The sequence below is a fragment of the Amphiura filiformis genome, chromosome 8 (assembly GCF_039555335.1).
Source record: "Amphiura filiformis chromosome 8, Afil_fr2py, whole genome shotgun sequence".
Classification (NCBI taxonomy): Eukaryota; Metazoa; Echinodermata; class Ophiuroidea; order Amphilepidida; family Amphiuridae; genus Amphiura; species Amphiura filiformis.
In genome coordinates, this window is record NC_092635.1 from 68,078,170 (window position 1) to 68,090,964 (window position 12,795).

The following is a 12,795-nucleotide window of genomic DNA, read 5'->3' on the forward strand; positions in this document are numbered from 1 at the left end:
GAATCCAGTTACTACACTGGAATTTCAGTGACTCAAGACAAGTAGTTATTGATTTATTGATCAAATATTGGTTTTCCCTAATTTTTGACTGTAACTCCATAACTGTTGTCTGTGCGGAAATAAAATTTTCAGTGCAGTAGTTGTAGTCCTTGCCCCTATAATATACCTATCTTGCTTGTCAACAATGCGCTATAATTTTTGAGAAAGATGCAAAAATGGGCACAAAATTGGCCGGGGTGTAGTACTAACTTAAGCAATGACCCAATTGAGAATGAAAGTTAAAATTTTGTATTCTATCAATTTTTAGAAAAAGGGACACATGAATTTTAAGTTTTTCCTTGTACACTATATAATAGATTAAGCTAAAGAATATTTTGCCTTTAGTCTTGTCTCAAGTTGAGAATAATGTGATGTTGGATTTCGCAGTGGCAGCTTCAAATCACGTGCGCCAACCTAATTTCGAGGGGGCGTATACATGCACATAGAAGGGTGTAAACGCACTGGTTTGAACCTGCCATTGTTTCCAACATAGCGTTAATCTCAACTTAAGACAAGACACACTATAGATGCTCCCTGTAAGGGTTAGGCTGGGGGCTAGGTTTCCTACAAGCGACGTGACCGGTAATGTACCACATTTAGTACCTCTGGTTGAGAGGCTGTTGAGTATCTTTTCAAGGTGGTCTTAGGGTTTTTTTACCGCTGTGAGCTAAAAGAAACAGCACTTTGTGAATTTGTGTTGTTATGTTTCAGTATGTATCTGGTAAACATGTGTCCTTTCCTCTTTAATAACCAATAAAAAAAAGTTGTAATCCTCATTTGAAATTCATAATTTACATAACAATTTATATTTTACCTGTTTGAAATTTTTTGTTGCATTACAATTTACCATAATACCTACACCTACCTTGTACTACTTCCTCCACCACCAAAATCATGAAAATTACTAAAGCCGTTAAAACCTCCATTACTGATGAGTTGTTGTCATGGTAACAGTTAATCAATCAATCAATCAATAAATCAATCCAGATATTAGTTGATCAGTATTTGGTCCAATTCATTGATTATCCACACAGCACACATTGGGTAGTCAGTCAAGGCGATGTATTAACACACAACATGCAGTCATCATGGTGTATAATCATGCATTGTGAGGTCATTTGGGTGTGGAAAAAGACAAAAAAGAGACACTCAATGTTAGTTATTAGCACTAATTAATCAATACTAAAAACAATTACCGATATTAATGTCAAATCTGATATCCTATGTTATTATGTATTGACTGATGTACCATATTGCTAAATCTTTCTCAAGCTAAGCCACTGTTTATGAGAAAGGAATACAAGTCTCCACATACATAAATGAGAGCCAGTGAAAAAATTTCACTGACCAGCCAGAATTTGAACCTGTGACCTTTTGCTTTCACCGCTAATGCAGATCTCTTTCAGGCAAGCAAGTATAACTAATGGGCTGTTCTATGCACACTCCCCAGTGGAAGATTTAGCTTAAGTCTCCCACAGAGGGAGTATGGGTTTCAAATACAATATACCATTGGGGTAATTTCCATTTGAAATACAAGTCATATATTAACCATAGCCATTTCCATTTGAAAAACACACTCCCTCTGTGAAAGACTTGTCTTAAATCTAACAGAGGAGAAGGGCGTATTTCAAATGGAATAGCCATGTAATCCACATTGATCCAACTTGAAAAAATGTATTATTATACTTTGTTTGGCCTCGAGTTTGGTGATGGCATGTGCATATTTTGCTGGTCGCAGTATCTAACCATGGGTGCAAATCTAATCCCATAGAGCGTATACATACCGAATTTCCTCAAATAGATGCCAGAATTTTGCCTATAATCGACCTAACGATGCTATTATCGACCATATGTGCAACTCGGTAAGCTTACTACACAAGATAGCATGGAAATATCACCATTTTTGAAACAACTTGGTTGAAAGAAGTGGTGGGGCGTTTATTTGAAGGGGGCGACTATTCAAGGAAATAAGGTATGCATACAAGGGCAGTGTGTTGGTATGCTTGTGGTGCAACTGTATAAAAGCACCGATGTCACAAGCAAACTTGAGGTAAAACAAATGACTTCCTTCATGCATGATACATGCCTAATAAAACCTACGCATATTGCATTAGTATTCCGTAACCTATCTAAATGGATTCCTTTCTGCAAACACTCCTATTACTTAACACATCCTACATGCAACTTGCAACATTACAAGTTGTGCAAAATAACATTCCCAGTGTGAGTAGACTGCTTTGCATTCCCTTTTTGATAAACAATTCACACCAGCTATGCCATTCCATAAAACATAACACATCCCCAGCGACCGCTCTGCCCATTCTGGGGCGTCGCGGTTTTCGGATGGGAGCGGTTCTCATTTGGAACTTGCAATCATTGTGATACGAGTTGATATGAATTTTAAAAGGGGGCTATGAAGTAGACTACAGTGCAAGTTGCAACATTGTGCAATCATTGTGATACGAGTTGATATGAATTTCAAAAGGGGCTATGAAGTAGACTACAGTGCAAGTTGCAACATTGTGAGTTGCACGTAGGACGATGATGCCCATCTTGGATATGCGGGTAAGGGAACACATACAATTACTGCATAAATATTTCAAATGATTGTTCCTCATAAACAGTTTCAAATTCACCCAAAAACTTGAATGGAAGGGAGATCCCTAGACATAGATTGTGTGTAGGAAATATTTACTGTTATAGGCAAAATATCTAATTCTCGATCAAGAGAGCTAACTTGGGTACACACAGATATTTCCATCGAGCGTACTACGCAAAGACTACATGCTTACAGAGCAAGCACAGCTTTTGTTTATTGATCAATCTTGGTCTTCGAATACTGTCGTCGGCTCATCGCTAGGCAAGGTTGAAGTTCGGTCATGTAGCTCCCGCGATCGTGTTATTCCACGAAAAGCATGCTCATGCAACAGTACGCAGAAGGTATATCTTTCATGATCGAGAATTAAATATTTTGCCTATAGCTGGTCAAAACAAAAAAAACCCTGAGACAAGTGTTACAATGTTACAGAAACATATTTTGTGGAAAATACAATAATGGAAAATGCTTCAATAAAGTATTTTCTTTGCAATGATATAAACTAATAATAAATCTCCACATTTCGAAATTTTTCCTGCTGTAACAATTTCAAAAATGTTTGCTTGTTTTTAATTTTACTAGGATAATTCCAAATTTTCTACACTAAAAATACATTTTTATGCACACATAAAAAAGCATAAAATTACTGAAGCTAAAAAATGTCCACTTTGACAGAAGTTGCAACAACATGAATTTTGATGTGATCAAGCAAAATCAGTCGTAAGTCGGAAAAATTTGATTTTCAGATATAGCCAAACAAAGGAAATAATTTCTTTTGTTGCCTATTGTTTTGGAAACACTTCAACTGTTCATATCGTTGGAACTAAATGTTCAATTTCAATGGGATTTTCTGTAAAATATAGCTTTAAATTATAGAAAACTGAAAATTAGATATGCCTGACTTTAGACTAAAGCCACAATTTCTCTGTGATACAAAATTAATTTAAAATCTGTGTTACAAATTGGATGATTTCCGTGATTTTCCGTTTTCCACTATAAAGCACTGACAAGTTAAAAGAAATATGTTTTAAAAGTGTATCTTGTCTTATCTTTTACTGCAGTATTGCCAGAATCTTGCATTGTAGGCCTAAAACTAATGCTAGAATGGATTGTTTAGTGGTTACTGCTAAATAATCACTTTTCTTTGTTTTATCTTGCAATTCAACACAAAAATTTGACATTTTACACAGATTTTGTGGCATTTTCAAGTTTCCGTGAGCAAACCCAGAATTTTTCTGTTTTTCCGTATCACGGAGCAATCGTGGCTTTACTTCAGACTGATTTTGCTTGATCACAACACAATTATGTCAACATGGAAAAGATCACAATGCAAAAGCACCCATTTCTTATTGTTGAAAAATGGTGCACATAGCAGTTATTAACAGTCACACAATGTATATTAGTTTGTATATCTTACAATGTCATTCTGAAACAATTTGTATAGTCAAGATTCTGGTTATAGGTCATTAGTCCGAAAGGGTCAATAGGCTGTAAACCCAATACATTAGTTACAAACCCTGAACCTTACCCTACCCTAAATTTTACCCTAACCTATAAACCAAGTCCTAATCCTAACCCTAACTCTTAATTCTATCTCTGACTCTAACCCTATTTGTTGCTTGTAAATCAGCTTTCTAAAACTGAGTGCCACAAGATGGGCTTTTTTCAGCGTATGGTGCCCGTTTGGAACCAGCTCCCCAGTATATTATCAGATCCACAAATTTGTCCAATTAGTCTAAATTTGCTCACACCTTTGATGCAACTTGTGTTTGCACTTGGACCTCTTTTTGTAATTGTCCAAATTGCAGGCAAATGTAACTCAACCTGCATTTCCCCCCTCTAATTAATTTTTACCTTCCTTTCTTTTTGGATTTGGTGGGGCAGTCTTAGAGGTATAGCACCTGTTCGTTCCAGCTATTTACTGGACTTTAAAAAAAAAATTGTTCCTTTTATGATATTGTGTCATTTTTGATGTAACTTATGTGCAATATTATATTTTTGTAATTCTGTGCCAATGATAAAGTGTAATAAATAAATAATAAAATAAATAAATAAATAAATATTCCTAATACCACCCCTAACACCAGCCCTGTTAAACCTAGCCTTATCCCTAATCCTAACCTAAAATGCCCTACCCAAACTTCAACAATTTTCGGACTAATGACCCTTCAGCCTAATGAGCTGTTCCCAAGTTTCCTGGTGTTAATATCTACTCACTGAACATGCAATCATTATTGCATGCAATGAGACTTAACCAGAATGATATTCTACAAGAGTGTGATGATAATCTTTTGAGGTGTCATTTATTTCAAACACTATTTCAGTACAAGTAATCAAAATTTTGAAACATTTTAATACAGAAACATCAGAAATTTGTGTTAAATATGTTTAAAAATTCTACAATGATATACAATGTATCATCTTTTCTGTATACCCAGAGGATGGCAGTCATTAATTTGCAAATGAAGTATACATTTGTGAAATTGCTTAACAATTAAACATTTCATGGGCAAAAAGTAATATACAAAATGTATGTATACAAAATATTAAAAGAAAATCTGAAATCTTGATTTCATGACAAACTGACAAACAGTAACAGTGCATTGATTTAAATTTACACAAAATTTACACTAAAAACTGTTGTTTAAAAGGCAAATAGATGTTACCCGATACTGGATTGAGTTATTGAGATAAATAAAAGTTTGATTTATATTCCACTTAATTCTTAAAAGCACTATTATATAATTTCTCTGTTCATCAACAATTACTAGATAACTTCATAATCATAACTTAGATTCTGCAATATTCCACAAATAGTACTATTATAGTTTCCATTATACATGTTTTGGTTTCTGTTGTGTGACATGATCTTCTTACTTTTTCCGGTTGTGAAATTAACCTAAAGGCCAACACACATATTCAACTAAATGCCCATGTGATACATGTTGCATACATGAATACTGTCGCATAACCTTCATCAGAATCTACTATGTGACTTCCTCAAATAGTGATATTATGGCTTATATTGGCAGTGCAACATGTATTTTATACTAAAAAAACAGTCTGCCTGCTCTTCAACAATTAAATTCAAAATATCTATAATATTTTTTTAACTGTTTGACAGCCATTTTCTCCTTACAAAATATGGGCTATTCCATTTAAAATCTACACCTGAGTCACACTACCCCCGGAAGATTTTGGAAATATCTTCTACAGGGGGAGTATGAATTTCATCAAATGGAATGAACACATTAGCAGCTCCATTTGACACACACCCTCCCTCAGTGGTAGATTCAGGTTGGAACTGGAAATGGAACTGCCTAATGTGTTCATTCCTTTTGAAATTCATACTCCCCCTGTGAAAGATATTTCCAAAATCTTCCACAGGGGTAGTGTGAAGTTTAAATAGAATAGCCCAATGTATGATTGTATTCTATAATTAAAGTTCTAGCTGCAAAACATCAAAGTTACATATGCATTTAGCAAAATACAGCTTATTACTTAAGATATCTGCGATTAAAATGACCAATATTACTAATCCCTCAAATATGCTTAACACCTGTTCTTGACCTCCTTTGCACTAATTTTAAATATACTTGAAGTATACTTTTAAGCACCTCAAACAAATGAATTTCACGCTACTTTGTCTGTGTCAATTCATGCAAGCACTGCACACTGATGTATCTACTGATATATTTTCGTAAGCAACGGTACCGTGTTGCAACGGACCTATGAGGACTATACGCTACATTGAAATGGGTGTCACAGACATTATTAATGCTTGACAAAAAATTACGGGTTTCTTTTCATCCACACTCCATGAGAAGTCATGGCACTGTGAAATATAAGTTGAGGTGCAATGTTTAAGTATTATATATGGATTTGACTTATGAGCTTATGATCTATGCTGATACACTTGACCCATGTGGAACTTGTCACTACATTATGGTCACTACATTATGATACTAGTGATTATAACTCACGCTTCGACATTTAATACTCAAGTCTAAAACCAATACAGGTTATCACATGAACTTGGATGAATCTATACTATTAAAGAGGAACTTGCCGATAATCGATACTAATCGATACTTTGAAGATTATAGATAAATCATCTCAGAGATTATAGAAAATTAGAAATTAATAAATAGATAAATAAATAAGTTCTAGCATTTCCGGATGAATGGTAAATGCATAGATAGATAGATAAATTAATAAATACAAAGAATTATTTGGATTTATTTGGTAGATCAACCAATGGTGAACCCAAGACGCGTTTGCCGTTGCTACGGACAAGTTTTTAAAATACGCGTATCCTATACGCGCATGTTCAAGACAAACACACTGCTCACGGCGGATATTTCATGCTGTAACCGCTACACAGATGATTTTCGAAAAAATTTTAAGTGATCTTTTTGAAAGTGATCATAGTTTATCCGCTCGTGGTGACTTTCGATGGAGAGTGGGCATTATTAGCATGGTAACCGCAACCGCTATATAATAAATCAGCTGCATTCGCTTACTGATGACTGTTGGTAACTTATTTTGTGATAACTTTCCGAAGATTTTAAATTCAAGGTAGGCCTATAATATTGGAAGTATAATTTGAGTTTATTTGTTTGTGATGTTGTGATGAATTTCGATGGGGAGGGTGGAGCATTATTAGCATGGTAACCGGTAACCGCAACGTAAACACTATGATATCTCAATGGCGAGATTTCTTTTTGACATTGGGGGAGAGAGATATGAAAAACATTTCTTGAACTTGAAGTGGGCATATTATAATAGTGAATCCAGCACCTTTTGGCAACATTAACAGTGGCGAAGATTTCTTTTGATATGGGGATAGGCAGGGTAGGGTCCGTTTCAATTTCTTGAAATAGGCCTACAGTGAATCCTGCACCGCTTGGCGACAGAATAATTTATAGCCATAATGAAGATGGTATTTTATATGATGCAAAAGTGGAACAAATTCGCACGAAGACCGCAAAAATGGGCACTTTTTAGTTTGGCCAAATATGAGGTTGATATTGTCAGAAACCCACATGTATATAGGCCTACAGGTGTCAACTTTCTTGGGGGTGATTGTATGGACCATTGCCCTTATCAAAATATTGGGGGGGGGATATCTTGAAACCCAATGTTGCTATTATAGGCCTACTTGATGAAACAGAAACAAATTTAAAAGAAAGAAAGAAAGAAAGAAAGAAAGAAAGCGAACAAGCAAGAAAATGAAATAGAGAGAAATGGAACGAAATAACGGGAAAGCAATAAATGGAAATAGATAGAGAGAGAAACTGAAATAAAAAAGGAAAGACAAAAGTCAAAAGGGTGTTTGGTACAAAAACTACATAAAAGATATATGCTAAAGGAAATCGTTTCCAAATAGAGGCAACAAATGGTACCACATCACTGACCGCGTACTAATTGAGCTGTTGAATCGATACCAATTGCCATGATTACCATTTCCATCGTTTATGCTAACTGCTACATGTACCGTTTACTAACCGCTCCTGTTTACTCAATTAGAGGGGGCCCGCGCGAAAGGGGAAGGAATGAGGACAGTAAAGAGAGAAAGAAAGAGGGAAAGAAAGAAAGAAAGAGAAACAACGGAAAGCAAGAAAGAGAAAGGAGAGAGAAACAAAGAAAGATAGGGAAAGACAAAGAAAAAATAGACAGACAGAAAGAAAGAAGAGAGAGAGAGAAAGAAAGTGAACAAGTAAGAAAAAGAAAGAGAGAAATGGAACGCATGCATGAAAGCGAGAGAGAGAAACTGAAAGAAAAAAGGAAAAAGAAAGAAAAAATAAGTAAAAAGGGGAAGGAAAGAGAGAAAAAAAAAGGGAAAGAAAGAAAGAGAAACAACGGGAGAGCAAGAAAGAGAAAGGGAGAGAGAAACGAAAAGAAAGAAAGGGAAAGACAAAGAAAAAAAGACAGAAAGAAAGAAAGAAAGAAAGAAAGAAAGAAAGAAAGAAAGAAAGAAAGAAAGAAAGAAAGAAAGAAAGAAAGAAGAGAGAGAAAGAAAGTGAACAAGCAAGAAAAAGAAAGAGAAATGGAACGCAGGAAAGAGAGAGAGAAACTGAAAGAAAAAAGGGAAAGACAAAGAAAAAATTAAGTAAAAAGGGGAAGGCAAGAGGGAAAGAAGGGAAAGAAAGACAGAAAGAAAGAAAGAAAGAAGAAAAGAAAGAAAGAAACATCGGGAAAGTAAGAAAGAGAAAGGGAGAGACAAACGAAAAGAAAGAAAGGGAAAGACAAAGAAAAAATAGACATACAGAAAGAAAGAAAGAAGACAGAGATAGAGAGAAAGAAAGTGAACAAGCAAGAAAAAGAAATGGAACGCAGGAAAGAGAGAGAGAAACTGAAAGAAAAAAGGGAAAGACAAAGAAAAAATAAGTAAAAAGGGTGTTTGATACAACAATTACGCAACAGATTTTATGCTAAGAAAGTCGTTTGAAATGTAGAAGAAAAAAATGGTAGGCCTGGTAGGCCTACCATCACTAACCGCGTAATAATTGAGCTGTTAAAAGTATACCAATTGCCATTACCATTTCCATCGTTTATATATACTAACCGCCTCCGCTTACTAACCGCTCCCATTTACTCATCTAGCGGGGGCCCGCGCGAAGCGCGGGTACCCGCTAGTTATATATTATTCATGAAACAATTAGTAGTTTTAATCTAAAGTCTGCACAAAAAGTAATGCAACTGTTACAAATACGCCTATAGATTCAGAACTAATAATTGTTTTCACAATATTTCAACATAAAAAGAAGGATGGTTTATTTACGCGCATTTTGATACCCCATTTGTCCAATTTTGTTCAATATTGACAATACAGCAGTGTTTTGAAAGAAAAGTCCCCCAATTTAAAAGTTGCAGTTATTTATATTGATTTGAAGTAAGCGCGAAGATAATGGCGGGCTTTACGTGTTTACAGTGCTGGCATTATAACCATTGATCGCTGTAAACTGCAACTTTTAAATTCCGGCATTGTTCTGTAAAAGCACTGCTGTGTTGTTAATATTGAACGACATTTGACGTAATGGGGTATCAAAATGCGTAAATAAATCATCCTTCTCGCTATGTTGAAATATTGTGAAAACAATTATTAGTTCTGAATCTATAGGCGTATTTATAACAGCTGAGTTACTTTTTGTGCAGACTTTATAATAATGATTATTACCCAGAGTGTTATTACCCTAAACCATGGCAAATGACAAATATTGGGCTATTCCAGTTGAAATCCAAACACCCTCTGGAAGACATTACTTTCATCTTCCTCACAGGGAACTGTGAATTTCAAATGGGGTTACCAGAATGGGTAACTCTATTTGAAATCTACACCCCCTGGGTGGGAGATTAATGTTGCATCTTCCATAGGGGGTGATGTATTTCAACAAGAATGGCTTTGACACATAGATTTTTCTATTAATGGGGGACAAAATAATAAACACAGTCATTAAAGCTAGATTGAATGACCTAATTACAAAAATGATGCTGGTAAGATGATAATACCGTCTGGTTTGAGTGCAAGTAAATCATCACAAGGATGTAAGAATGTCATCACAGGTGAATTCATATTTATTGTCATCCCCTCGCATCCTCTTATAATATTTATCATTCTTTTTAGAATGTGGCATAAAACCTGTTCATAAGTTTCAACAACAATCCGTATTATGAACTTGTCCAAGATTTTCATTTGCATATATGATGAATGTCAGATTTCAATGAGCAGAAAGTTGATGACAAATTTTATCAATCCTGTGGATACTGCATTAATTAATAATCAGCACTTATACAAAGAATTCATTTGACAAAACTACAATCAAGGAAAAAAATAGTTGGCACACCCTGACAATATGTTGGAACTCTTCATTGTCGCTATGGTAGTTCAGTGAAATTAATATAATTATGTTTGATCATACAAACATTCCCCTTTCCCTCCCATTCCCCAATGCTGGGAAGACTGGAGAGCGCAATGGAAAAATGCTTTCATCAACTTTTAACTGGTAGAGAGGGCTGGCAATTTACATTTAGTATGCCAGAGTGTGCCAATATTAATTTCCTTGATTGTAGATACATTTCAATTTTACCAAAACAAACAGGCCAAATTGATCAAGTTGCAGGTATTGATAAATTGAATGAATCTGGGCTCCCAAAATGTCTTATAAAAGTAGTTTCACAGTAATACGGAGAGAATGCACAAATTTTATAGCTTAAAATTTCACCAGATTGTCCATTTCAATCATACAAAGCCCAATGACTGTGTTTTACACCATTTCACAATCATACGGCTGTCAACTAAACACAAAGCTTACTTTCTAACATCAATTATATCTATCTACTATCTCATCTACTATCAATTATTGACGAGCGAGTGATAAGTTGTGCGTAGACATGCAGGAAACCGCTTGGCCTGTGTAGCACCACGACCAGTAGTAGTAGGCACAAACTAAGGGCGTGCATGGCAAGTACATACGATACCATGCACAATACTAAAAAGAAGACGCCTTACCCAGACGGTGGATATGGGACCACAGATCTCCGAATGGTTGAAAAAAACTGCGACCCACAAGCGGACTAAAATATAGGTGAGGGAGTGAAGAAAATGAACATGGAAAAGAGAGAGCATTGTAAAACACTAAATAAATAGCTATGATCCATGCCGACTTGTATGATACCATTTACACAGATATTGACACAATTCCTAATATTAAGGGTATATGATGTATTGTTGGTCGAAGCAGCAAAAAAAAAAGTAGTTCACAGCATCTTGCGAATGGTAGTGAGCTTTAGCAAAAAATTGCATTGCTCAATTCATAGCGAGCGTGTAGAAGAATTCAAATATCACAGATATACTTTTGTAGGTCCTGTGGTTCTTGAGTTATGTTGTAAAAGGGCTGAAACAACAACACTTTTGTAAATAAACGTAACTCATTAACAACAATAAATTAAGCAAGTTTTCAAAGTATATGATTTGTAGAATTAACTTTTGCAAAACACCAAAGTGTTATTTTTCAATAATATATTGATTCAGATATTGATTTTCTTGCCTGCTTCAACCAACAATACCTCGTATACCCTTAAGTACTTAGAAGATTACAGCCTTAATATACAAACAGGTGGAATTGGTTGCCAAAGTTGTACCTTAGCTTTACATTTCAAGATCAACTTTCCTTACATCATACCCAATTTGTTTTAATAAACAACAAACAAACAAGTAAACACACAAACAATTTGTGAAACATAAACAAACACAAACCATTTCATAAATGGTATGATATAAACTGTTTAAAGAATTATGTCCAAAATGAATAATTTTTCTTCAACATAAAACTTAAGTGTGTTTTCCTAAATTCGCAAACTCCGCTGCCACCATGTTAATCATGTACTTTGGTAGATCAATAGGTGATGAATTAAAATATTAAATGGTGCTTCCTCCCTTTTTCTGGTAAAATAGTAGTTCTTAGTAAATGGGGAACATAGGGTGGCCAATTCTGCAAGTTTTGGAAACATGTCTCCAATTATTTTTCTAAAACCCTGAAAAAGTGAAATAAGTCAATAATATTCAAAATCCACCTCGGCAAATTAACATGATGAAAACATCAAATTGATTTCTTGCCTGCATTTAATTAGGCTAATGAAAGTCGATTCCCAGTTTCCCGTTACCCTACTCTGCTCAAAACCAATTGCTGGCCAAATATTTCATTATTTTGAATAAAATGTTGATTTCTAACAAACTTTAATATACAAATAAATAATTGTGGTTTTAAATATATCATAAATCTCTTTCTGTTGATTTGCAGGGATTTTCTTTGCAGTAGGAGCATGGTGTATGGTTAATAATGAATTAATAATGAATACCTACTCAATTCTCTGTCCCGCACTTTTTGATATGCTCTGATCTCATCCCATAAAAAATATTGTGAAACTTTTGATAATAGTTGTAGGCCTACCTTCATGTAGTTGTAAACTATATCTGTAAACTACAAATTGTGATTTATCACATGTATACATGGGTAGTTATTGGTTTACACCTGAAACAGATGCAATAATGAAATGGTATGAAATAATGAATAATGAAATGGTTACCTACACAGTCATGAAAAATTTTGTAACGGGAAACTAGGAATTGACTTTCATTAGCCTTATACTGGTACAAA

The 12,795-nt window shown here is 34.9% G+C and overlaps 1 protein-coding gene across 1 annotated transcript in view; it reads right to left on the reverse strand.

Annotated features, from left to right (window-relative positions):
• LOC140159382 (dnaJ homolog subfamily B member 6-A-like) overlaps positions 1 to 12,795 on the reverse strand; it is an 82,579-nt gene that overhangs the window by 18,315 nt on the left and 51,469 nt on the right. Inside the window, 1 exon segment of the mRNA XM_072182838.1 lies at positions 905 to 967. Coding sequence (XP_072038939.1) covers positions 905 to 967 — 63 coding nt within the window.